The sequence below is a fragment of the Felis catus genome, chromosome A2 (genome assembly GCF_018350175.1).
Source record: "Felis catus isolate Fca126 chromosome A2, F.catus_Fca126_mat1.0, whole genome shotgun sequence".
Lineage (NCBI taxonomy): Eukaryota > Metazoa > Chordata > Mammalia > Carnivora > Felidae > Felis > Felis catus.
In genome coordinates, this window is record NC_058369.1 from 16482373 (window position 1) to 16508597 (window position 26225).

Here is a 26225-nt window from a genome sequence, read left to right on the forward strand (position 1 = left end):
GGGAAGAGTTACTACTGTTCTATGGGTGTCACATTTCTGTTTGGTGTGATAAAAAAGTTTTGGAATCAGTGGTGGTGGTGGTACAACACTGTGAATATACTAATATCACTGAAAAATGTTTAAATGGCAAGTTTTAGGTTATATGTATTTTACCATTAAGAGAGAGAGAGAGAACTGTGGCGAATAAGGCTATACCCATCCTCACCAGGGGAAAGGAGGGCCAGAAATCAGGATCCAGAGGGGATTAAGACCTGTGTATAAGGGCAGCCTGGACTTGGGACCTGTGCTCTTTTTCCAGTGTTGTGGTTTTTTGTTTTTGTTTTAAGCATGTAACTCACAAAACCAAAAGGTATCAGGAAGTATACAATGAAGTTTTTCAAGCCACCCCTACCTTGCATCTGGGCAACCAGTCCAAGTCAGTGCATAGAAAGAGTCACCACAAGTTCTTGTGGCCTCTCCTAACCTTAACACTCACTTGGGATACCTCCTAGCTACGTGACCTTGGCAAACTACCTCACATTTATCGGCCTCAGTGCTTCCACCTATAAATTAACCCTCTTCCTTTCTTCTCAGGGTGGTCATCCAGACCTAGATAAGATAAAGCAGGCAACAGGCACCATTACCATGTTAAAGTTGAAAACATTGCTGTCTTTAGTAAAGGAAATTAAACCATTAGGAGCTACAGAGAAAAACAGGCAACTATGTACTCTCCATCTCCCTTCTTTCCTTTTCTCCGTAGCACCTTCTCTGTCCAACACTACATGTTGCCTGACCATCTGTCTCGCCAGCTAAACACAAGCTTCTTGGGGCAAAGACTTCTATCTGCTTTGTTCACTGTTGTACCTCCAGGGTCTAAATTACTGGCGCGCAGTAGGCACTCGGTGCACGTCTGTTGAAGGAATGAATTACAAGCTCCAATAGCCCATTCTGAACCAAGCCAAACCACATTTCATCACCTGGCACTGATCCACCATTGACACCACAGCCCGCAAACTAAAGAGTCAACAAAATATTCTAACTCCCCCTTTGCAAGAAAAGGACTAGAGAGGGTAGAAAAATCAGGAGCTCCTGGATAGGAAAGATGCACCAGGAAAGGAAAAGGCTTCCCAATGGAGTCAAGAATGTAGCCTCACAATAACTCTTCCTTAAAAAGAATGGAAGGAAACTCCAAAAGCCAGTGAACTCTCAATTCCAAGATAGAAGCCATGTGATTTCCGACTGCACATTTTTTAGAAATGAGTTCACAGCTAAGAACCTTCTGAGGCCAGAACTGTGAAGATTAAACCCAACTGAAGTAGCAATCCGTACACTAACAAACTGGATAATCTAGATGAAATGGACAAATTCCTAGAGATACACAATGTACCTAAACTGACTCATGAAAAAATTATAAAATTTGAAAACATCTATATATCTATACATAGAAAAAAATCTGAATACATCTATATGTATCTAATAAGGAAACTGAATAAGTAATCAAAAACTTCCCAACAAAGAAACGCCCTGAGCCAGATTGCTTTACTGGTGAATTCTACCAAACATTTAAAGAAATAACACCAATACTTTTTCAAACTCTTCCAGAAAACTGAAGAGGAGGGAATACTTCCTAACTCATTCTAGGAGTTCAGCATTACCCTAATTCCAAAGCCAAAAACACTACAAGAAAAACTACAAACTCCTATCCCTCATGAACACCGATGCAAAAATCCTCAACAAAATACAGCAAACTGAATCCAGCAATGATGAAGGACCAAGGGGAATTTACTTACTCCTGCGATGCAAAAATGGTTCAACATACAAAAACCAATTAATGCAATACAATAATAAGAATGAAGGGAAAAAACTGCATGATCATCTCAACTGATAAAGAAAAGCATTTGACAAAATTCAACTCTCCTTCATGATAAAAACACCCAACAAACTAGGAACAGAAGGAAACTTCCTCAACATGATAAAGACCATATTTGAAAAACCCACAGTGAATGTCACACTTGACGTTAAAAGACTGAAAGATTTTCCCCTTTGATAAGGAACAAAATAAGGATGACTGCTTTCACAACTTCTAGCCAACATAACACTTAAAGTTCTAGACAGGGCAATCAGGCAAGAAAAAGAAATAAAAGCCATCCAAACTGGAATAGAAGCAAAACCGTCTCTGTTGACATACGATAGATCTTTATATGCAGAAAAGTCTAGAGTCCACGAAAAATGAGCTGTTAAGATAGCAAACAAATTCAGCAAAGTTCCAGGATGTTGATTTTGTAAATCAACAGACAAATATCAGTTGCATTTCTACATACACTGGCAATGTACAATCTGAACAGGAAATAAAGAAAACAACCCCATTTATAATAGCACCAAAAAGAATAAAATACTTAGGAATAAATTTAACCAAAGAGCTAAAGGACACTGCTGAAAAAAATTAAAGACTTAAAATGGAAAGACATCCCATGCTCATGGACTGGAAGACTTAGTATCGCTAGGATGGCAACGCTTCCCAAAATCATCGACAGATTCAGTGCATTCCCTATCAAAATCTCAATGGTGTTTTTTGCACAAACTGAAAAAAATCCATTCTAAAATTCATACAGAATCTCAAGGGATCCCAAAAGCCAAAACAATCCTGAAAGAGAACTAAGTCAGAGGACACACACTTCCTGATTTCAAAACTTACTACGAGCTATAGTAATCAAAACAGTGTGGTACTGGCAAAATGACAGATGTATAAACCAATAAAATAGAACAGAGAGCCCCTAAATAAGGTTATTCAACAAGGGTGCCAAGGCCACTCAACAGGGAAAGGACAGTCTTTTCAACAATTGATACTGAGAAAGCTGGATATTCACGTGCAAAAGACCGTTATTAGACACTGCATAATACTATACATAAAAATTAACTTGGAATGGATCAAAGACCTAAATGTAAGAGCTACTACTATAAAACTCTTAAAAGAAAATAATGGGGGGAAAGCTTTAGGATTTTGGATTTGACAATGGTTCGTTTGGTATGAAAAGCAGGATCAACAAAAGAAAACTGGACTTTATCAAAATTAAAAACTCTGCGCATCAAAGGACACTACTGGGAAAGTGAAAAGACAATTTTGGAAATGGGAGAAAATATTTGTGAACCCCAGATCTGATAAAGGGTTAATATGCAGAATATACTGAGAACATGTACAATTCAACCACAAAAAACAATTAAAAAATGGGCAAAGAACCTGAATTGACATTCTCCAAAAAAGATATACAAATGGCCAGAGGCACATGAGAAGATGCCCAACGTCACTCATCATTACAGAAACGCAAATCAAAACTACAATGTGATACCATTTCACGCCCATTAGGATGGCTACAATCAACAAAACAGAACATAACAAGTGTTGATGAGGATGTGGAAAAATTGAAATCCATGTGCTGCTGGAAATGTAAACTGAGTGGCTGCTATGGAAAATATGGCAGGCAATTCCTTAAAACATAATCCAAAATTTCCAATTCTGGGTACATACCCAAAAGAACTGAAAAAACAGAAGCACAAACAGATTATTTGTACATTCATTACCCACAACGGCCAAAAGTTAGAAGCAACCCCAAATGAATGGATAAACAAAATGTGGTATGTGTACAAAGTAATACTGAGGTTTAGATAGGAATGAAATTTCACACATGCTACAACACGGATAAACCTTAAAAACATTACGCTGAGTGAAATAAGCTAGTCATAAAAAGTCAAATAGTACATGATTCTACTTATGTAAGATACCTGAAGTAGTCAAATTCATAGAATGGTGGCTGTCAGCGGCTGGGGTGAGAAGGGAATGGGAAGTGATTGTTTAATGGGTACAGAGTTTATATCTGGGATGATTAAAAAGGTCTGGACATCATGGTAGAGTTACATACCGTTATGAGCATATTTCAAATAGTAAATTTTATGTTATGTGTATTCTACCACAATAAAAAATTTTTGAGAAAAAAATAGCAATCAGGACATATTTTCAGCCCATTGAGAGAATTCCACCTTTTTTTTAAGTTTATTTATTTAGACCATGAGCTGGGGAGGATCAGAGGGAGAGAGAGAATCCCAAGCAGGCCCCGTGCTGTCAGCGCAGAGCCCAACATGGAGCTTGATCCCCAAAATGGTGAGATCATGATGTGAGCCGAAACCAAGAGTTGGTTGACTGAGCCACCCAGGCACCCTGAGAATCCTTCTTTAAAACCAGTGCTCCTGGGCACCCTTCCCATGGCAATGGGCCCTGAAGATGCTACGCTGTCCTTTGTATTCTGACCTCAAGTCCAGCCCCAGTAATCTGGGCCCTAAATACAACCCGACGGCACAGATTGGCTACCCGCTGAGAGGCTGAGGCTTGAGCTTCCCTCGGTCAGGCAGTTTTTGAGCACAGCGATCTGACACGGCCGACAAGTTGCCAACAAAAGCAGAAGCCAATCTGGCTAGTTTTCACTCTCTATTACTTCCCCTTGTACTTTCCCTCAGGATACCAGACCGCCCTGTAGAAAGGAAACAGGGGCCAGATTGGCCAGTCTGATTCTTTAAAGTTGGAAAGTTGAGTCCCTGTTTTCCCCCATCCCTCGAAGGTCTAGATCCTTTGTACTGTGTAGAATTGAGAGAGGAGTTTTTGCTCATCCAAGGAGAGCAGACCTGACAACCTCCCCGCTCTGTGGTCTCTAGTGCTCTTTCATATAGATGATCGTCAGATCTCAAAATAACCCAGCAAGAATTAATATAGAGGGGTTGCTATCCTCCACTGCAGACATGAAGAAACAGGCTCAAGAAGCGGCTCCTGGGTGGCTCAGTCAGTTAAGCATCCAACTCTTTGTTTCAGTTCAGGTCACAATCTCATGGTTTTGTGAGTTAGAGCCCCACATCCAGCTCCACGCTGATAGTGTGGAGCCTGTCTGAGATTCTCTCTCTCCCTCTCTCTCTCTCTGCCCCTCCCCCTCTCACTCTCTCTCAAAAATAAATAAACAGGGGCGCCTGGGTGGCGCAGTCGGTTGAGCGTCCGACTTCAGCCAGGTCACGATCTCGCGGTCCGTGAGTTCGAGCCCCGCGTCGGGCTCTGGGCTGATGGCTCAGAGCCTGGAGCCTGTTTCCGATTCTGTCTCCCTCTCTCTCTGCCCCTCCCCCGTCCATGCTCTGTCTCTCTCTGTCCCAAAAATAAATAAACGTTGAAAAAAAAAATTTTAAAATAAATAAATAAATAAATAAACAAACAAACAAAATTAAAAAGAAACAGGATCAAGGAGATGAAGCCATTTGTCCTGAGTCCCACGACCCCAAGTGACAGGGACAGGGTTATGAACTTCGCACAGGTAATGAACTTCAGAGTTCTCCTTCCTCCTGATTACTCAGAAAGATCAAGAAAGTGGAAATGTAATCGGACTATTTTGGTGTCAAACAAAAGCAAAGAAGAGGCTTCCAAGTTTGGCCACTAATAGGACTAGGAGATCCATCCCCAGAGAAGTAGCCTGGGAAGTGTTCTCCCCTTTCCCTGAGGTGCACCATGACCAAGAAATTGGGGTTTTCTTTTTAGACTTTGTACTCATCGACTCCAGCTCAACGCCCAGAGCACAGTCTCGTACTGCCGTGCCCAAGGCGCACTGGTGGGCAGGCGTCTGCCAAATTCAGTGAATTTCACCAGAGATGGAAGGCCGGCTGGGTCGTGGGGAAACGGATGATTCAGGGCGCTCATACGCGAAAAAAAAAATCACACCTAATCCAACGAGCATCTCCAACTTAGAAGTTGCCCAGGAGACCCACGCGGGAAACACCAGACAGTAGTGAAGACCGTAGCGCGCTCACCACTGCCCGCCCCACCCCCGCGCATGCGCGACCACAGCATCAGCGCCAAGAGTCCCAGGCAGTTTGTGCGCACAGACTTGGTAGGCGGGCTACGACTCCTCGCGCATGCTCCAGACGGGCGCGCATGCGCGTCCTTAGCAGCTGCCTTTTCTTACTTTCCTGTCCTCTCGTCCCTGTTCTGGATCCCAACGCTGACTACCTCATCCACGGCCCTCACTCCGCATTCCTCACCTTGCGCCCGGTTTTTTCCCGTAGGGCTTTCAGCCGTTCCTTTCGCCGCAACGCCTCTTCCTCTAGCCGGCCCACACCAGCCGCAGTAGCGGCCATGTTACCCGCCCGCCGCTTCCCTCGTCCCGCAATGCGCAGGCCCAGGGAGTAGATGAACCTCTGGTGGCCAATCCAGGGACGGGAATGGGAGAACAGGAAGTCTCGAAAGCCAATCAATACCGAGTTGCTATAGGAGGGCCCGCCCTATCTTTCCCCGCGACTCGCTTCGCCTGTTGGGGGAGGGCACGGCAAAGAGAAAGGTTGTAAGGCTCGATTCGTCCAATGCCAATCAGTGAGAAAGTAGCAAGTGGAATCAGACCTGAGTGAAGGAGGATAGAGCGCGTCGATCGCATGGCTTTTGCCTAAGCATGCGCAAACCCCAGCGCGCTCGTATCGGCCACTTGGAATGTGCTGACCCTCCGTATCCACTTGTCCTGATTCTTCAAGGCCCGAATACCTTCAAAGAAGTCTTCCCTGACTCTCCACTCCCATCCTAGTTTAATAAGAGATCTGCCTCTTCCTTCCTCTGCTGCTATCAAGTGGCTCCCGATGCACTTGTTCATGCGCTTCTGTGTCTACTACTCTCAGGACTCTCAGCTCCTGCGCAGTGGCCATTTCCTCGGCCTCAAGGATGATCCCCTCCCACCTCCAAGCACCCTGAAGCAGCAAAGTACTCAGGGTCAGACTACCCAACCTGGCCCAGTGGGCCCCAGGAACCTCCTGAGCTTAGTTCCTGAGAACTAAGCTGAGAGTTGGTTTGGCCTTGACTACAAGTGGCCAAGAGGTGCATTGCTCCCCAGCAGGAGCCGCCAGGGTCTTTCCTGCATTAACCAGAATGCCCAGACAACCAGGAGACCACTTTGGCTGAAGTCAAGACCCTTTTTTTTTTTTTTAACGTTTATTCATTTTTGAGGGAGAATCTGAGGACAAGCAGGGGCGGGGCTGAGAGAGAGGGAGACACAGAATCCAAAGCAGGCTCCAGCCTCGGAGCTGCCAGCACAGAGCCTGATGCAGGGCTCAAACCCATGAACTGTAAGATCATGACCTGAGCCAAAGTTGGGCACTTAACCGACTGAGCCACACAGGTGCCTCTGAAGTCAAGATCTTCTGATAGGATGTCAAGGTCCCAAAAGCCACACAGAGGCCATGCCCCCCCCACCCCCACCCCGCCAACACATACCACGACTTGTCTCAGCAAAGCTGTTTCCTGCTTGGGGCCTCCCTTCCCAGGCTGGTAGCAGGTGAATGCCCACTCCTCCCAGTTCCCCTCAAAGGCTCCTGTGCCACAAGACCTTTGTTCAGTCCCTCCAAAACAACCCTTGACCTCACTAGCCTTTTGGTGCCTTGTTCCCCTGCATCAGGAGGGGTGACCTGACAGAACCTCATTCACAGGTAGTGAGTGCTCAGGAAATGTCACCTCAGAGGTAGGATGGACAGAGCAGGAAAAAAAGCCAGAGTGGAAAGGCTGCCTAAGAAGCCAGGAGGACAGAAAAGGATGGGACCTGCAGACAGTCCGTCTTCTCTTGGCCACTCAAGGTCTAGGGGACTCCAGACTCCTCGAGTTCCTCTAGCTGATAGTACCTTTCTGAGCCTCACAAACTTCCCAACTCCAACACAGGGCCTGACCCCTGCCCAACACCAGGGGACCCCTCACCTCCAGGGCAGGCTGGTTTGGGGAGGAGAGAGGGGTCCAGTGGTGATGGTGGCAATGGCCCAGCAAAGAGTCAGTCAGGCCTCCATCCCTGTCCACGCTGTCCCTGGCTACCCAAGTGATTCTCATTTGGCTTATCTGGGCCTCAATTTCTCCATCTGTAAAACAGAGGCATGAGACATCCTCCTGCCTTCAACCTCTTGAGATTAAAGAAAACAAAAGATGTGACGCCAAGTACTGAGCCCTGGAGTGGAGGATGCCTCCACTGGAATATCTAGGAGGATCCTTTGAAGAGGGGATCCGTGAGGACTGCCTAAATCTTCCAGGGATCTGCGGGACAGGTGGAGGGCACTGCTTCTCCGGAGGTATTTTGGGAATGCCCTGCTGCTTGCGCTCTGATTTCCCCCATCCTGCTCCGCAAACAGTAGAAGCAAAAACATTGCATATTTGGTCTCCCCCATGAAAGTGCTTAGAACAGCACCAGGCACGTGGTAAACTCCACAAGTGTCATCGTGGCTGTTGTTACCATTATTTGTTGACGGAATCTGGCCATCTGAACGCATCCCGCAGTCCCCCCCCCCCCCCCCCCCCCGCGCCAGACCCTGTTTCCTTGCACAAAAGGTGGCAATTCCAGCCAAGCGGGCTGCTCCGGGGGTGGATCTAGACTAAGGGCGAGTCTGGAAAACCTGACCCCGGCCCTCGTCAGGGAGACTCAGATTGGCCCTTTTCAAGGCACTGTTAGGGGATGGCTGCGGCTGCGGCTGCGAGCTGGGCTGCGGGGCGCCCTCCGGGGCCGCCCTGACCTCAAGCTCCTCCTCCCTCCGGGCTCCCCGCCCTTTGCACGGTCCCGGGAGAGGCGGGGCGGCGGTAGCGGCAGCTAAGTGCAGGAAGCCGGGCGGCGGCCGGCCGCGAGGAGGAGGAGCGTGCAGACTTAGGTGGCTCGGCGCGGCGGGGGCCAGTACTACTTCCCCGAGTAGTACCGCGCCGCTCCGCCCCGGAGTGACGCCCTCCGCCCATGGGCCTGGCCGAGGGCAACCGGCGGGCGGCGCGGAGGAGGCGGCGGCGGCAGGTGGCGCGCAGCAGGGCCGGAGCCGGGCCGGGCCATGGCCGCCTCGGAGCGGCTGTACGAGCTGTGGCTGCTCTACTATGCTCAGGTGAGCCCGCCCCACGCGGTCCCGCTGTGCCCCCAGCTCCGCGAGCCCCGCGCCTGCTGCACCTGCGCCCCGCGTCCCTGGGGCCGTGTAGATGAGCGCGCGCCGGGCGGACTTGGGCTCCGCACACACGTGTGCGCCGCCCCCGGCCCGCCGGTGCCTCCGGCACTTATACCTGGGGGATGACCCTCGCGGGCGTGCACCTCAACAGAGCCTCTGGTTGGGTACCGCGCAGCCTCGGTCGTGCCTGATGAGGAGAGGGACCCAGATACAGACGGCTGGACCCTTCCCCCCTTTTACAGATGGTGAAACTGAGGCCCGGAAAATAAACGAGAGACTGGGAGGGTTGGGAGAGGCAGGAAGCCTTAGTCTGCATTTGGGCTTGCCCCTCCTGTGGGCGAGGCCCCATTGGGTGGTCGTGGTCAATGGGTCGGAGTGGACTCTGGGTGCCAGCAGGCGAGGTGGAAAGGTAGGGTCCTGCTTTGACCTGATTTGAGTCAACTCAGACTGCTCCCCACCAGGGCACCAGCAGTGATGAGCTCCTCCCTGACCCTGACCGAGGAGGCCCCTACCTCCTGGGGGTCCAGCCAGAAGGAAAGATTTGCCTTGGATGCAGAAGGAGGGGGTAGGGGAGGTGAGCTAGGAGGGATGTTTGAAAGGGATGGAGGGAGGCCCTCCCCTCCTGAGTTCCCTGTCCTGTCTCGGAGACTACCTCAAGTGGCCTCTGAAGGTGAAGGGAGTGACTCTGACCCAGGTGTCCTGTCAGAGCTGAAAATCTGGTGTCCCCCAAAGTCTGTGTCTCACACACATAGGCTCCCACTTTCCTTCTGCTTTCACAGCAGGGAGGGATTCCAGGGTAATGCCCCCCTCCTCTTCACCTAGCATCAGCCTCCCTCCCTACACCTGCCTGGCATCATGCTGCTGGCTCAGGTGTGCCCTGGGCACAATGGGCTATTGTGTGCCCCTGATCTCGTCACTAGGGGGAAGTTCATGACCAGATCAGCTGGCCCTCTGTGAAGAGGCTGGCTGACTGTCTCCTAGGACTGCAGGCTGGATCTGGGGGGCCCTAGGGACCTAGAATACAGGCCATAAGTGCCACAGTTTATGGAGTCCCCTTAGGTGGTGAGAGGTCCAGGCCCCTGGCAGGAGGCAGCGTGTGTGACCCAGGGCAAGCTCTTTACACCTCTGAGTCTCTATCTGTAAATTTGGCATACCCTTGATCTCAGGGTAGCTTAGACTCCGAAGAGAAGTAGCCAGTGTGGCTTGTCTGAGCCAGAGAAAGTTCCTGCTTCCTTGGGTTCCCTTATCCAGGTCTCTCTGTTGACATCTCCAAGGGTTGGTCTTTGGGAAGGGAAAAGATTCAGAAGGAAATCTGCCCCTGGCCCCCATGCGTCTGATTGCCCATGTGGCTGTGGGCAAGTTCTTGGTCCTCAGTTTCTTCCCCGCGGTGACCAGATGAAGGCGGGGCGGGGGGAGGGGGCACTTGAACCAGATAATGAGTCTGAGGGACGTTAATGGTGGGTCTTCAGGTTACCTTGGTACTGTCTTCCAGGACTGTACCTCCAGCATAGCGTGGTTGCCTACCCTTCTAGTTGAGTTCTGCAAATGGTCAGCCCCCCTATTCCCTCGGTGGGGGGGGGGGGTTAGCACTCATCTGTGCTGAGTCCCCTCTCCCTTCCAGCTCCTCACTTCATCAGGGCAGGTCTGGGGCACGGGCTGGCTGGTTGTAGCCCCAGAAGCCTGGGCAGTCAGGGGGTGGCCTAGGGCCGAGCAAACAAATCCAGGATGTGAGTATGAACCGGAAGCTTCGGCCAACCTCCCAGTGCTGCCTTCCTGCCCACATGGTCCTGCTCCTGCTCTCGGAACAGGTCCCCACCCCTCCATGCTGGGCTCCCAGGGAGTGGTGGCTGTGCTACTTTGAGCCCTGCTGGGGACCTATTGTGTGTGTGTGTGTGTGTGTGTGTGTGTGTGTGTGTGTGTGTGCGCACTTGGGGGAGGGGTAAGATAAGGTAAGACTGATAGAGGGTGCTGTGTTAAGAGACCCCTCAGTTGGCCAGCCACCCAGTCAGAAGGTTCTCCCGTGCCCCTCCCCTCAGCAGAGAGCTGACATCAGCTGGCAAACCTGTTTTCCCAGTTGTGGGTCTAGGCCCGCCCAGGGGAGCACCCCCCCTTTCTGCCCTTCCTTTCTCCTCACAGACCCCAGGTTCAGACCCGCCCACCCCCCTCCCTCTAGGGGCCACAAGTGGGGAAGGAGCACTGCTGAGGGAGGAGTAGCCCTTGGACATCACTCAATCTGAGCCCCTCGGGGCCCTGGTAGGGAAACCAAGGCAGGGTCATACCAAGGTCATCGGACACATTTGGGGCAGAGTCCGGCAGAGTTCTGACCCAGTCTCTGTCCTGGGAAAGGTCTAGTTCTGTGGGCAGGAAGCCTTAGGTGGGTCTGCACCCTGGGACAGCACAAGCTGTTTCCTCTGCATGGAGTCTTCTCCTTCCCGTTTGGGGGAGACTTTGTCTCCTGTCCCCCTGATTGGGCTGGACCTCAGATCAGGCAGGTCCCCATTTTCACCCTCGCTGTGCTTGCTACTTGGCAGTTTCCCCCCACCTCACGTTTCGCAGAGGCTCCGCACGTGTTAGCTGAGTGGCTGGATGCAGGAGACAGGCCCCACAGCAGTGACCTGTCATGCCCTCGGAGGCTTAGTTTGGGCCTTGTGGGCAGAGGGGATGGGAACTCCAGGAGCCAGCACAAGGCAGTGGGAAGCACGAGAGGCCAGTTGTCAGGAGTGAGGGGGTGCCTAGGCGATAGGTGGGAGCTTCCCCAGGGAGGGCTAGCAAGGGGGTGAGGACAGGAGGACTGGGAACAGCAGCCAGCAGGCTGGCAGTTGGGCAGCATGTAAAAGTTATGCAAAATAACACGCCCACGAGCAGCCCCTCTTTGGGCGGAGCAGTAGTGTTGCTCAACGGCCCCCCAGTGAAAGGGAGTGCTGGGGGGCATGGCATCTGGGGGCGCTCAGGGCCGCCAGGGTCAGGACAGGTCAGACATTCAGGTTACAGGTGGGGAGCCCAGGCTGAACTCTCCAGTTACGTCTTTGAGGACGCGGGGTTCCAGGGAGGTCAGGTTGGAGCTGGAGGTGAGGTTGCTCTGTTCACCCCTCACTGGTCCTTAACCTGACTGCTGACCTCCACTGCTTCATGGAAACCTGGTCAGGCCCTCTGCTTCCTCTGGGACTTTAGCTGGATCATATGCCTCCCCGTGCCTCAGTTTACCCTCTTCAAATGGGGAAAAGCGAGGCAGAATAGCCTCCTTAGTGCTTATACCTCAGAGGAGCAACCAGGGTTTCCTCTTCCCTGCCTTTATTCCTAAGGCAGCTGACGGGGCAGGACTGAGGTGATGGGGAGAGTAGCACAGAGCCCAGGCGTGGGGGGAGGGGCTGGTAATCCCTGGAGTTGTCATGGCAACTGGGGAGCTGATGTGGAAGTGTGGGGTCCCCATGGAAACAAGGTCGGTTACTATGGGGACCCTGGAAGGAAATTCTCGGTTTCCATAGTGATAGGACAAGGGGAAGGTTAAGCCCTAGGGGGCATTATGGAGACCAAAAGGTCCACCCCTTTCAAGACCCCATCCTCAGGTAAGGGGGAGAGCCTGGTCCAGCCACCCGGGGAACTTGTAGCACTGTGCCTCAGTTGCCGTTGCCTCTGGCAAAGTCCCCATCTTCCCGCTTCTTTCTTTGACCTGAGGTCCTCCAAGTCTGACCTCCGGGCCCCATAGTGTAGCCAGAAGCCACCTTCGGCTTGACGTTGCCATCACCCTCCTGATGCTGAGCGGGAAGACCCCCAGGCCTGAAAGAGTTTATCCTGACCAGACCCCACCCCACCCTGTCCCATTTCTGCTTGCCTGTCCCTGGAAATGGGGTGCTCACTACCACCCAGGCAATTCTGACCAGGAGCGGTCACCCACTGTGGAGCTACAATCCTCTCTCCTTACCCTGTTCCTGGCTCTAACCTGGGGGCCACCAACAGACTCCCATTCTACCCACCTGGGACAGCCACCCGTGAGACCTTGGTTCTGCTGGTGAGCCAAGGTCCGCCACTCGTTAGTCACTCACCGAGGTGTGTGGGGAGAACGTTAGTGCTGCTCTAGCGTGCCAAGGGCTTGGGAAGGCAGAGCCCCTGGATTTGGGGATGGAGCTCCCCGCTCGCCTTACCTGGTGCTGGTGGGTGTGGCTAGCGAGCCTTTTGGGGCAGCTGAAGCGTAAAGAGATTAATGTTGAGTAACAGCCTACTAAATGTGAGAACCGGGGCTGGACTCCAGAACCCGTGCCCTCAGCCCCTGACTGGCAGCCCCAGCCCCTGAATCACCAGACAGGGCTGGGTCTTGAAAAAGATGCTGGCTCTGGGGAGCATTCAGGCAGAGGAAGCATGGAGGGCAAAGCTGTTACAGACCCGTGGGCGTGGGGACAGAGAGTCATGCCTTGGGGCTGGGCCATCCAGGGGGTCCGGGGTGCTGTGACATGGGAGGAGGCCGTGCTGCCTAAACCTCGTGCCTAAAGCACTTGCCTAAACCTCGTGCTGGGTGGGTGACTGGCTGATCAGACAGTGGCGGCCACTCGTGCGTACCTGAGGCACACTGGACGCCAGACGCTGGTTAAGGAATTTTTGCGTATTGCGCCACTGTAAACTCCAAGAGAGGTGGTGATGGGGAGAGGGGTTTGAAGGCAGGTCTGGGCCCTGAGGTGACACCCAGGGCAAGCCAGGGCTGGTGTTGGGCTTGGGGCAGGGCAAGCAGGTCAAAGGGCAGCGCGGTGTCAAGGAGCTTGGTCGTCCCTGTCCCCTGGCAGACAGCCCCACCCACCCATCCACGCCAAAGCTGCCTGCCCTCAGCCCTCCTGGGTTACCTCAGAGTTCTGGGGAAGTGGTAGTTCAGTGCCCACCCAGGGACTGTTTGGGCCCAAATAGCCCTTGGGGTCTCCCCACCCCTAGTACTGAGTGTCCTCAGGGCTGGCCGGGCATGGACTGGGGCTCCAGTGAGTCCCCCTCATCTGTCCCGGGTCCACTGACCTCCCCCTCCCCGCAGCTTGCTCGCCTGCAGCAGAGCCTCATTACCACTTACACGTGAGCCCCAGGGCCTGAGGAGGAGTGTGGGTGCTCGTGGGAGAGGTGGGGTTGGGCCCTGGCCCCTTCAAGTTAGGGACTGGACTGGCCCTGCCCAGCATTCCTGCTCTGAGCTGGGAAGGGAGGGAGGAGCCAGTGGAGGCAGAGTGTGGGAAGCCCAGGCACCACAGCCACCTCTTCCAGCTCTTGGAGCCCTTGGCATTCAACACTGCCACCGTGACTGTGAGCCCCGACCCCTGCAGGGACCCCTGTGCCCCCGAGCACCGCAGCCTCATGTCATGGGGCTCAGGTCAGAGGTGAGAGAGGCAGATACCCCTATCCTCCCTAGTCCTATGCTTTAGAGAGACCCCTTATGCTCCTTCCAGAGCCATGAAGGCTACCTTGATTGCCTCAGCCCTGAACCCAGCCCAGCCTGGACCTGCTGGACAGGCCCAAGGGTGTGGTTCTAGGGACGGAAAGCAGGAGTGTGCTGAGTTTGAGGGGCCCACCCAGGTTCTGGGAGGGTCAGTCCAGGTGATGGCCACGAAGAGGGTGGCAGGTTTCTGCTTAAGTACCAAAAGCCCAGGTCACAGATGGCAGCGGGGCATGGGGTGGATAGAGGCCTGGACTGGAGGATGTGATGCAGAGCGGACGGAGAGCCTGGAGAAGCAGGTGCGATTGGACTGGGGGCCTGGAATGCCAGGCTCAGTTGAGCCCTTATCCTTAGGTTGGGTGGGCGGGGTGGAGGTGGGGTGGGGTGGGGGAGGGGTGGTGGACGCGGTCAAACTTGGGTTTTCAGGGGCTTAGCAGAGCTACAGTGGGCAAAAGGGACTCAGATTTTAGGTGAGAGATGTCTGTGGCTTACCTGGGGGTGGTTTGGGGGGTAGAAGAGGAGAGGATGGTGTTGGGCCAGTTTTGAAGGTAGACCGGGATCTGTGGGGTCGCTGAGGCAGGGGCCACATGGTCAGCTTGGATGGGCTGGCCAGCAACCATGAGTGGCCCCGGCCTAAAACAAAGATCTGGCTTTCAACACCCTCTGAAGAGCAGCTGAAGCGGTTCTAGTGGGTGAGACATCCTCTCTGGAGCCCCCCTTTTCCCCCAACGCAATAGGAAATGTTCAGAAGAAGTGGTCAAAGAGCCTGGCCTGCTCTGGTGTCTCAGGGTTGGGCATTTTGGTGTCATTGCTGATTGGTGGAGAGAAGGGGTGTGGACAGAGGTAGGGGAGCAGGAAGGCTGCCAGTGGCAGCGGGTGGAGAGGTCACCGAAGGTAACTGACAGAGAAAAAGTCACGGTGGTGTGGGCCTGCACCTTGGTAGTCCCAGCCCCTCTCACAGTTGCCCAGGCCTCGGGTCTGTGACAAATGCACAAGTAAGGTGCCCAGCCACAGGGTGAGGGTTTGCTCTGCCTAGGTTTCTTGTGCTCCTGGCCCATTCTGCTGAGGTCTAGCCCTTTCCCTGGGGTCCATTCAGTCCCTACCCTGTGGTCTGGGGTCTGCAGGCAGCAGAAATGAGCCATCCACCCGAGGTAGTTCCAGAAGTCCTTGGGTTGAGGTCCATGGCACCGGGGACACAGCACCTATGATGTGTCCCTGGCCCCTTCAGCCTTCTCCAGTCCAGTCCCTGCCCTACCCCTCTGCCCCTGGGAAAGAAAGCTGCCTTCTGGGCTCAGCTGGTTTGGGGGTGGAGCTGCAGATGTGGGAGGGAGGACTGGGTAGGAGGAGGAGCTCCAGGCCACCACCCATTCTGTGGCCTGGGAGGGGCATAGCGGTTAGAGCCAACTGGGGCTAGGCTAGGACCTACTCAACTGTGTCCCTGGGGTAGAGACCAGTAGGGCCAGGTGGGAAGTCCAGGACACAGGGAAGGGGGACAGGGCAAAGGTATGACTGAGTCCTCCATAATCCACATTGTACCCTGGGCCTGAAGTGTTGGATCCAGGTGAGGAAGCTCTGAGTGCCTTGAATGAAGGGCCCCTATAGCATCAGGGATCAGAACCTGTCCCTAGATAGGCCTGCCCTGACTCCCCAAGTCCAGACCTCATGCCAGTAAAACGAGTCCCTGGTCTCCAAGCCCCTCCCAGAGCAGGGTGACCACGCCCCTCTGCACTCCAGGCCCCGCCCCCATTGCTGGGCCAGGTCCCTCGCAGCTTCTCTTGCAGGGCCCTGGGTGCCCCGGGGGGGCCCCCCCCCACATCCCTGCGGTCTGCCGGGAGGAAGCGGCCCCCCTCCCCCACCGTGACTCTGCGCTTCCTGCCCCTGCCGGGGCGGGAGGGGACATTTCCCGTTCACACCAAAGTTTCCCTGGCGGCGCCCAGACTCGGGCTCAGCCGCTGCCCCTCTTGCCCATGGAGCCGGCTTTGGGGCCTGGGGTCCAGGTAACCAGCCAGGGAGGGCGTTAGGTTCCCAGGGCGAGGTAGGGCATTCTGCTCGTACTTGCGGGGAGTGTGCGTGTGCATGGGTCTGCCTGACCCATGGTGTACATGTAGCACCAGAGCCATAGTCAGGGAAGGTCTCCTGGAGGTAGTGGCGGCTGCTGAGCTGAGAGAAGGTGGAAGGCAGAGGCCAGCCCAAGGCTTTGGATCAGGGGTGGCTGGAGGGTGGAAGGCCTTCAGCCCCAGCACCAGTGTGGGCCATGGCCACATCCCAGGACGGTGCACACTTAAGCCCCACCCTCCCCTGCTTATGTCAGGCTTGCCTGAGTCCCCAGGAGTTAGGGAGGTGGGAGCAGAGACTGGGGATAGCAGACAGGGAGCCTGTGAGAGCTGTCAGTATGCGGGGTAGTCCTCCGATGCTGACCTTCCAACTTCCCATCCTCCTCCCCTCCCCGTCCCTCACTGTCTCCACCTGCACTGCCCTGACTCCGACCCGTCTACCCCACGTCTACCTCCATTCGTTGCTGTCTACACCCCCTTGTCCTTCCCATGTGCACTGAACCCTCTCTGTCTCCCACCGCTCTTCCCCCCACTCCCTGGCCTGCAGAAGGACCTGAGCTACCTGCAGCAGTGGCTGAAGGCCTTCGTGGGTGCCTTCGAGAAAAGCATCTCGCTGTTCTCTCTGGAGCCACGAAGGTGAGGTTGAATCTCTACGGAGGGCAGGGGCGGGGCAGGGAGACGGAGGGGCCTGGTGCCCTAGTGACCCCCCTCCCCGCAGGCCAGAGGAGGCAGGTGCAGAGGTGCCTCTGTTGCCGCTGGACGCGCTGCACGTGCTGGCCGAGCAGCTAGACAAGGGGGACCTGGAGCAGGCCCTGCTGCTGCTCAAGCTTTTCATCATTCTCTGCAGGTGAGTCCGTGTTGTTCTCGGCACGGGGCGGTGGGGGGCAGCTTGGAACTGTGGGCCGAGGTGGGGCTGGCCTGTGCCTGTGACCTCTGTGACCTCTCTCCAGGAACCTGGAGAACGTAGAGGCGGGCTGGGGCCAGGTGCTGGCGCCCCGGGTGCTGGCATTGCTGACCTGGTTGACGGCAGAGGTGAGGTGGGCTCTACCCTGGGTGGGGAGGTGGTGGTAGGCGGTAGCCAGGGGCCCAGCTAACCCCCTCCACCCTGTCCCCATACCTACAGCTGAAAGGAGCCCATGCATCGCAGGAGGGCCGTGGGCCGCAGCTGGAGAACGTGGCCCTGCATGCCCTTCTCCTCTGCGAGGGCCTCTTTGACCCTTACCAGACCTGGCGGCGCCAGCATAGTGGGTGAGAGCCAGCCCACCGCAGAGGGGGCTCTACCCTCCAGCCACCCCTGATCCCCAGAGAAGGCTGGGGAGAGAATGGGGGGAACCGTTTTGGCCAAGGTGTGGAGGTGGGAGGGGGCACGGGTGTAGGCTGGTGAAGGAGGATGGCCAAAGAGGGGTGGGGTGCCTGGCCTCACCCGGGCCCCTGCCCATCCCCCACCCCCACCCCCAGGGAAGTCATCACTTCCAAGGAGAAGAGCAAATACAAGTTCCCTCCAGCTGCTTTGCCCAGTGAATTCAGCGCCTTCTTCAGAGGTCAGGCCCCGCCCCTCCCCCCCCTCCTCCCGCAAGGCCCCACCTGGCCCCGCCCCCAAACCTGAGCCCCTTCCTGCTGTCCTGCAGTTCCCCATCCCAGAGGCAGGATGGGTTGTGCTTAGTGGTGGCTGCAAACAGGGCTGGGAGCACCACGGGAAACTGAGGGGGCCCCTGGCGCGGGGAGGGGCAAGGAGGACTTCGGGGGCAGAGAGGAGAGAAAGGGCATGTCAGAACAAAATGAGTAATTTCTTTTCTGGGATGGAGTGAAGGCCTCCCATAAGGTGGGGGAGATAAGTTTCCCTTCCCCCTTCCCCCCCACCTCTTGGGTCCCCGTAGCCACTTGGACCCCACTCTGATCTGGACCATCTGAAAACTCCCTGGTCCAATCCCTTTGTCCCTGCAGCCTCCACCCCTCTTCTAGGTAGCGTCTACACTAAGTGTCTCTACTTCCTGCTCCCTCGGTCCTGGGGTCAGTTCCTCCAGGACCTGTGCCCCCTGGGAGCCCTCTTCTCTTAGGTCCCCTCTTTTCCTCTCATTGGAATGAGAGTGGCCAGGACCTTAGATGGGACAGGGCAAGGTGTGCGTGGACAGGGGCAGGCCAGGCTTGGTAAAGTGGTGGCCTCTGGGGACAGAAAAGTGTCTAAGTGTCTCTGGGATGTCCCATGGAGCTGCAGGCCTGGCATCTGGAGCAGGGGCAACAGCCCCAAGAGAGGAGATGCCCCTGGGGAACTCCCTGCCTCCATTGTCCCACAACCTGAATGCACTTCCCAGCACAGACTGGATTTTGTTCCCGTTGCCCTAAACCCCTCACTGGTGGCCTGGCACCTCAGGATCAGGTCCTGCTCCTCCCATAGCCTCCCTTTCCAGCCCCACTTGCCCTCTGCACCCGGTCTGCTAGTCCTGGAATGCGGCTAGTTACCACGTCTTTTCCTACTGTTTCCTTTCCCTGCCCAGGCCACCTGCACTCTCAAATGCCCTGTGTCCAGGGAGCTGTCCCACCCCATCCCACGTAAATCTAGTGAGCCCTGCCCTTGCCCCACCCCCACCCCCCCACCATACACACCACTCATGTGACCCAGGGCTGGTCCTTTCTGCTCTCTGGGTTTCATTCTGTGGCCTGGCATCCTGTCCAGCTTTGCTGGAGCAGGGCCAGGTGGGCCTCCCACATATGAAGCTGTGAAAGCCCCTAGAAGTCCCCAGCAGGCGCATGGGTGGGGGTGGGGGGCATCTGTATGGTAGATACAGCAAAGTCCCCAGAGCAGGTCACAGGAAGCTCCAACCGTCAACAGGGTAGAGGGACCAGATTTGTATCTGAGAAACTAAACCCTGGGTTGCCATGGGGAAGTGGGGTGGGGTGTGTGTGTTTACCCTGGGGTCCCCACATTGGGGATTAAGGATCTGGGGAACTGGCCAGGCTCTCCGGGCAGGACCACGTCCCTTCAAGCTCCCCAAAGAAGGGCTGTGTTTTCCCTAGACACCCTGGCACAGAGCCATGGCATCTTGGACCCCCCCAAGTACAGAGCCAGGTCTTTTCTCTCAGCCCCAGCCCCCTACCCCCACCCCAGGGCACCTGCAAGCTTGGTGACATTGTCCTGTCCTGCCCACTCACCCTATCCAGAGAGCCTGCAGGATGCAGATGGCTTGCCTCCCGTGCTGCTTTTGCGTCTCGTCCACCTCTTTGGTGCTGTCCTTGCAGGAGGGAAGGTAAGCCAGGAAGAGCCTGTGGACCAGAGGGTGGCCATCTCAGGGTCTCTGCTGGTTGAGCGCCTTGACCATTGCCATCTCTGCCCACACCTGCAGGAGAACGGGCAGATGGCTGTGAGCGCCGGCTCTGTGCAGGGCCTGTTGGGTGTGGTACGGGGCTGGGACCGTGGGCCAGCCCAGGACCCCCGCCTAGTGCCCCTGGCACTGGAGGCACTAGTGGGTGCAGTACATGTCCTGCATGCCAGCCGCACACCCCCTCGTGGGCCAGAGCTCCGAACCCTGCTTGAGGGCTACTTCCGCATCCTTAATGCCGACTGGCCGGCGGGCCCAAGCCCAGGCCCTGAAGAGGCCCTCGTCACCCTACGGGTCAGCATGCTCGGTGGGTATGGGCTCCCAGGCTCTTGGGGAGGTGGCTCTAGCAGGGAAAGGTCTAAGTGATGATGGAAGGCAGGACTGGGAAGCATGGGAAGAAGGTTTAAGGCCGAGCGGAGGTGTTGCTGACAAGGGATTGAGCGGGGCTGACCCTAGACCCCTCCACAGATGCCATCCCCATGATGCTGGCATGTGAGGATCGGCCGGTGCTGCAGGCCACCTTCCTCAGCAACAATTGCTTTGAGCACCTTACTCGCCTCATCCAGAATAGCAAGGTGGGCTGGGCCCGGCTGGGGGGGAGGGCCTGGAACCCAGAGGCTGCTGAGCCACTTCTGGGGACTGAGCTGCTGCTGAGCAAACCTGGGCTGGACTTGGCTGGGGGGGGGGGGGGGCGGGTTGTGGCTGGTGGGATGGCCTAAGGCTCAGGATGGCTCTGCATGCCATAGGAGGGGGATGTCCTGGAAGGACCGGAGCTGCCCTGGCCCCTGGTCCCTCTTTCCCCAGCCCCAAGTCCGAGGGCAGGAAGAGGGCTCAGCTGTTTTAGATACAGTACCTTCTCCTGCCCACTTATCTGCCCCACCCTCCCCGACTCTGTTCTGAGCAGGGCATGGGCAGCTCAGATTCCCCCATTCTTCTTAGTGCCTGGTGGGGCACTCGGCCTGGGGCACACAGAGCCTTCCCTTGGGGTGGAGCTCTAGCAGCCGCCCCAGGTCCTGCTCTAACCCCACCCCTCCCCCCATCTTCCTCCTCTTCTCTCTCCTCTGCCTCCTATATCTTGTGCCTTCCCCCTTCCCCACAGCTGTACCTGCAGGCCCGGGCGCCCCCTGAGGGGGACAGTGACCTGGCTACCCGGTTACTGACCGAGCCCGATGTCCAGAAGGTACCACCTTGGGGCTGATCAGCTCAGGCACTCACCTCCCTGGGACCCCACCCGCTGTGGCTCCCTCTCTAAGCCTTTCCTGCCTATGCAGGGGGAATGAGCAGACATGTGTAAGGTCTGGTGTGGCCTAGCGACAGGGCTGGGTCCCCCATGCTATCTCGCCCACCTTCCCTATCCTTATCCTAGGGAATGGGCAGGAGTGTTCTGTGCCCTGCCTAGTATTTGTATTGGGAGCTAGAGTTTGGCTTTGCCAGGCTGGAAGGAACCTTCGAAACTCAACCACCTACCCCCATTCCCAGAAGCGGAGACTGAGGCCCAGATACTACTGGATTTGGCTGTAGTCACTCACAGAAAAGGAGGTCCCCCACATGGGGCCATTTCTTTCTATGGGTCCTTGTCCCTGCCTTAAGCAGGTTACTGGGAGTCCCGTATCCCCTTATGATGTGCTGCCTGCCTCACCTTGCATGAGGGCTGTAGGAGGCTGCGAGCTGTCAGTTAGGGGCTCTGTGTGGAGAGCCCTCTCTCTGGTGGTTTAACACCTGGGCCCCAACCTCTAGAGTCTCCCAGCTTTGTCTTTACGAGGCAGCCCCCTGTGGCCATTACACTTGCCTATTTTCTGAGAGCCTGCATATCTATTCATCTACTAAGCAGGCAAGGCAGGTGAGACCCCCGGTTTTCACAGATGAGAAAAAAATTGAGGCCCAGAGAGGGGAGAAAGGTCGTGTGAAGTCACTTGGGGAGTCAGGCCCCATGGAGCCCAAATACAGCCTGGCCCCTGTTGACAAATTCTCCAAGCCCTGCTGACCCCTCAGTCCTCAGGGGTGGGGCAGGGCGAGTGAGCAGCGCATGCTTCTAGCTGTCAGGTTCAGCCAGGGTGAGCCTCAGTGTCTCCACCTGATCTAGGGGCAAGGGGCAGGGTAGGACTCAAAGGTCTCGAAGGTTCTTCCGGTTCTAACATCCTGTGATTGATGGTCCCTAAATTCCCCAACCCCCGTCAATCATCATGGGTGATGGGGCACTTGCCTGCCTGCACATGTGTGTTTAGCTTGGGTAAGGATGGGTGGGGGCCCGTAAGCCTACCAGACACTGGGGATAAAGAGTTATGGCGAGAGGGTCCCCTGTTGATGTGTCCCAGTGAGGCACTTCCCGGTCTTGGTTTCTTCCTGGCTTCTTTGTCAAAGTGGGCCTTGCCGAGCTCCTCAGAGGGGTCCCTGGGGCAGGGTGAGGGTCATAACAGTTCAAGCAAGGAGGAGGAGGCCTGGTACCTCTACTCCCAAAGCCTCCAGCCAGCTCAGCTATGTGCCTCGGGGCACCTGCTCCTGGCCCTACACCAGGAGCAGGGGGCTGCCAGCTGTGACCCCCTGGCCCCCGGTTCTTCTGACTGACCCTCCCCACCCCAAGGTACTGGACCAGGACACAGATGCCATCGCGGTGCACGTAGTCAGAGTACTTACCTGCATCATGAGCGGCTCCCCCTCAGCCAAGGTGAGGACACGGCGTTCTGGCTGTGGTAGGGGTGGGGGATGGCAGTTAAGCTGACCGCGTGCCCCCAGACCTAGTCTGGTTGGTGGCTGTTAGAGCAAGGGAGCTGGGGAGGTGACCGTCTTGCCCCCTGGGGTGCAGCTCAGCCCACTGGGCAGACATGGTCATCGGTCAGTGCTGGCAGCTGGATATCCTGGGTCAGGGAAGCACTAGGGAGGATACTTGTGGGCTAACCACCATCTAGAGCCTTCTGAGGGGGACCCTTGCCCCCACATCCACCCACAGCCCCTTGCCCTTGCTAGCACTGCGACCCAGAGGCAGAGCCAGCGGGGGAGCCCTGGAAGATGACGCTTCCTCCAGGGTTTCCGTGGGGTGTGTTTGCCCCGGGGCCCACACACATGCTCACTTTTTCCCCACACAACCCTGCACAGGAGGTGTTTAAAGAGCGCATTGGCTACCCTCACCTGCACGAGGTTTTGCAGAGCCAAGGTCCCCCCACCCATCGGCTGCTGCAGGAGCTACTCAACATGGTGAGGGCAGGGGCATTTTGGCGTCAGGGTCCCAGAGGCGGTCAGGACTGAGGGTTTCCCTGGAAGGGGAACTCTCCACCTTGGGGACTGTGTTGGCTGTGGGCAGTACATAGTGTGACCTGTGGCCTGAGCACATGTGTCAGTTGCACTGGGGTGAAGATTCTGGTACGTGTGAGCAAGTCCCAAGATCATCCTGGGAACACGCCATTGGGGCAGGCCAACCCAGACCAAAAGCCAAGGCTCGGGAATTAACGGTGCTCGTCCTGAACTTCCCTGAACTTTCCTGAACCTGAGATCCGCCCCGTGGGCAAGATGGGGTAGCACGTGTTGCTTTCCCAGGCCGAAGGCAAATCCACTGAGGCCGGGGAGTCCCACTGTTGGCAGGGTGGCCCGTCCCATGCCAGTTGCCCAGGAACTATGCCGTTCTCTCTCCCCTTAGGCTGTGGAGGGGGACCACAGCGTATGTCCACCGCCACCGATCCTGAACGAGCAGCCCGTGCTGATGCTGATGCAGTGGCTGCCGGCCCTGCCCACGGCGGAGCTGCGGCTCTTCCTCGCACAACGCCTTTGGTGGCTCTGCGACAGCTGCCCCGCCAGCCGCTCCACGTGTGTGCAGGCGGGTCTGGTGGGCTACCTGCTGGAGACGCTCAGCACGGGGGTCGCCCTGGGGGTCCGCTGCCAGGAGCAGCTGTTGGCGCTGCTGCAGGCATTGGGCCGTGTGTCTCTGCGGCCCTTGGAGCTTCGTTGCCTGCTGCGCCCCCCGCCAGGGCTGGACTCGGGGCCGGGCGGAGCGGAGGCTGGGAATGCCCGACACGCCGGTGCCATCATTCGTGCATTGTCGGGCATGGCCCGGCACCGGGGCCCTGCACGAGCCCTGCACTACTTTGACCTCACGCCCAGCATGGCCGGTATTATGGTACCCCCCGTGCAGCGATGGCCAGGACCCGGCTTCACCTTCCATGCCTGGCTCTGTCTGCACCCCACGGCTGCAGCACCTGCCCCGGCCCCCTCACGGCCACTCCAGCGGAAGCAGCTGTACAGGTGGGTAACTTCCAGGGACCGGGGCGCAGGGCCAGGGTGAGGAGAGCAGCAGGCATAACTGGCTTGGCCTCCCCCCAGCTTCTTCACCAGCAGCGGCTCAGGGTTTGAGGCCTTCTTCACGGCAGCTGGGACACTGGTGGTGGCCGTGTGCACCCGGAAGGAGTACTTGACCATGAGCTTGCCTGAAGTGTCCTTTGCCGACTCTGCCTGGGTGAGCCTCTACCCTCGTGTGGTCCAGGGGGAGTGGGTGGAGGAGGCCCCCAGTGCCAGCCCACGGCTTGATGTTGTGGCTTCTGTTCTAGCACTGCGTGGCCATTGTCCATATGCCTGGGCGCCGGCCCTTCAGCCAGAACCTGGTCCATGTCTACAAAGACGGCCATCCGGTCAAGACAGCACCCCTCCGCTGCCCCTCTCTCAGTGAGGTGTGCCAAGCAGGGTTTGGGGAGGCCTTGGGTAGCGGGAGTGTCTTGGATAGGGTGAAGCCTGCAGCCCCTGTGTCCCCCACCCCCACCTCACATAGACCTCAGACTTCAGCCTCTGGGGTCTGTGCAGCCTTGGGGGTCACTGTGAGGAACCGGATGCAGGTGGAGCCCCAGGCTCTGCTGTGACCTGACCACTCCCCCAACCCTGGCCCCGCAGCCTTTCTCCTCCTGCTGTATCGGCTCCGCTGGGCACCGCACAACGACCACCACCACGGGGCTGCCTCCGCCACCAGTCCCCGCTGCCCTGGCTCACGCTCACCCCTCCCTGTCCCGCTCCCAGTCGGTCCCGGCTACCGCAGGGCTTGGCTGGGGGTCGGGGCTGGTGGCCCCCCTGCAGGAGGGCAGCATCAGCTCCACCCTTGCAGGCACACAGGACACTCGGTGGGGCAGCCCCACGTCTCTGGAGGGTGAGCTGGGAGCCGTGGTCATCTTCCACGAAGCCCTGCAGGCAGCGTTCCTGCGGGCCCTGAGCACCTTGGGTATGCATCACCTGCCACGCACCGGCCCAGCCCCACCCCAGACGCGGCTGGTTGGGGCTCATGAAGTGCCCTGGCCAGAAACTAGGGGTCCAGGAGGGGAGGGAGAAGGTGTCCCTAGGCATATATGTCCTCTGATCGGACAGAGAAGAGGCGGGCTCTGGATGGGGTTTGGCCAGAGGCCCAGCCAGGCCTGAAACCCCCTGCCCACCCCCCAGGGCCCAATGAGATGGCACCCTTCAAGCCCGAGGGGGAACTACACGAGCTCAGCACCAAGCTGCTCCTCCATTACTCACCTCAGGTACTGGGTGGGAGGCAACTGGCTCGCCCCTGCCGCCGTCCCCCCGTGGCTCCCACACTCTGTGTGCCGCCTCCTCTCTCAACTGACCCTTGCCGCCTGCCCACAGGCCTGTAAGAACAACATCTGCCTGGACCTGTCTCCTGGCCACAGGCTGGATGGCCGCCTGACAGGCCACAGGGTGGAGACCTGGGACGTGAAGGTGTGTGTGCCCATGCGGGCAGTGTGTGCAGGGAGTGTAAACACAGGCACGTGTGTGTGTGTGTGTGTGTGTGTGTGTGCAGGGTGGGCTGGGAGGTCTCTGGGAGACAAGCTCTAGAGAACAAAACTCCCCTGGACCCAGGTTCCCAGACTGGAAGGTCTGCTGGGGTGGAACGGGGCAGGAAGCGACAGGCAGCTGCCCTCACACGGCCAGCCCTTCCCCTAGGACGTGGTGACTTGCGTGGGAGGCATGGCTGCCCTGCTGCCCCTGCTGGAGCGAGTGGCTTCACAGCCCCAAGAGGCCGAGGCAGGTCCAGCCGAGACACATGACCTCGTGGGGCCCGAACTGACCTCTGGCCACAACACCCAGGGCCTGCTTCTCCCACTGGGCAAGTCCTCCGGTAAGCGGCCCTGGTGCCTAGGTTGGGGTGGCGAGGAGATCTTGCCATGACAAGGAGGCCAGAGTGCTTGACCGCTGGCAGGCCCTTGACACACATCTGTCCCCTTCCTGGTGGCGGGTAGAAGAGCGCATGGAGAGGAATGCAGTGGCCGCCTTTCTGCTGATGCTGCGGAACTTCCTGCAGGGCCACACGGTGAACCAGGAGAGCCTGGTGCAGTGCCAGGGGCCTGCCATCATCGGGGCCCTGCTGCGCAAGGTGGGGCAGGCGGGGAGGGGGCTGCCCTGTCTGACCAAGTGGACTGGGTGGGGGGACTAGGAAGGGGAAGCTGAGTCTGTTGAGGAGAGCCTCCTGGGAGAGGTGGTGGCGTCTGAGTGGGGCCTTGCCAGGCGTGGCAGGATTTGGCTGATGGTCTGGTGGAA

At 56.7% G+C, this 26225-nt stretch overlaps 2 protein-coding genes across 7 annotated transcripts in view; one reads left to right on the forward strand and one right to left on the reverse strand.

Moving 5' to 3' along the window:
- The window catches only part of CCDC12 (coiled-coil domain containing 12), a 54167-nt gene extending 47969 nt beyond the window's left edge, over nucleotides 1-6198 (reverse strand). The window contains exon 1 of the mRNA XM_006928690.4: nucleotides 6046-6198. Within this exon, the coding sequence (XP_006928752.1) occupies nucleotides 6046-6141 (96 nt within the window). The 5' untranslated portion in view covers nucleotides 6142-6198. The remainder of the gene's footprint in view (nucleotides 1-6045) is intronic.
- A 2393-nt stretch (nucleotides 6199-8591) lies between these two features.
- Nucleotides 8592-26225, forward strand: part of NBEAL2 (neurobeachin like 2) — a 29778-nt gene continuing 12144 nt past the window's right edge. For 2 of the 6 annotated variants that reach the window (XM_023248189.2, XM_023248199.2), the window contains exons 1-20: nucleotides 8593-8886; nucleotides 16946-17034; nucleotides 17117-17245; nucleotides 17349-17430; nucleotides 17522-17646; nucleotides 17857-17939; nucleotides 19558-19643; nucleotides 19740-20022; nucleotides 20184-20290; nucleotides 20815-20895; nucleotides 22297-22380; nucleotides 22809-22907; nucleotides 23347-23948; nucleotides 24027-24159; nucleotides 24251-24370; nucleotides 24588-24909; nucleotides 25125-25207; nucleotides 25314-25406; nucleotides 25632-25806; nucleotides 25928-26061. In XM_023248189.2, the coding sequence (XP_023103957.1) occupies nucleotides 8836-8886; nucleotides 16946-17034; nucleotides 17117-17245; nucleotides 17349-17430; nucleotides 17522-17646; nucleotides 17857-17939; nucleotides 19558-19643; nucleotides 19740-20022; nucleotides 20184-20290; nucleotides 20815-20895; nucleotides 22297-22380; nucleotides 22809-22907; nucleotides 23347-23948; nucleotides 24027-24159; nucleotides 24251-24370; nucleotides 24588-24909; nucleotides 25125-25207; nucleotides 25314-25406; nucleotides 25632-25806; nucleotides 25928-26061 (2961 nt within the window). In that variant the 5' untranslated portion in view covers nucleotides 8593-8835. Of the gene's footprint in view, nucleotides 8887-14768; nucleotides 16342-16945; nucleotides 17035-17116; nucleotides 17246-17348; nucleotides 17431-17521; nucleotides 17647-17856; nucleotides 17940-19557; nucleotides 19644-19739; nucleotides 20023-20183; nucleotides 20291-20814; nucleotides 20896-22296; nucleotides 22381-22808; nucleotides 22908-23346; nucleotides 23949-24026; nucleotides 24160-24250; nucleotides 24371-24587; nucleotides 24910-25124; nucleotides 25208-25313; nucleotides 25407-25631; nucleotides 25807-25927; nucleotides 26062-26225 lie in introns of those variants that run through there. The other 4 variants (XM_023248209.2, XM_003982191.6, XM_023248202.2 and 1 more) reach the window with 4 other exon arrangements.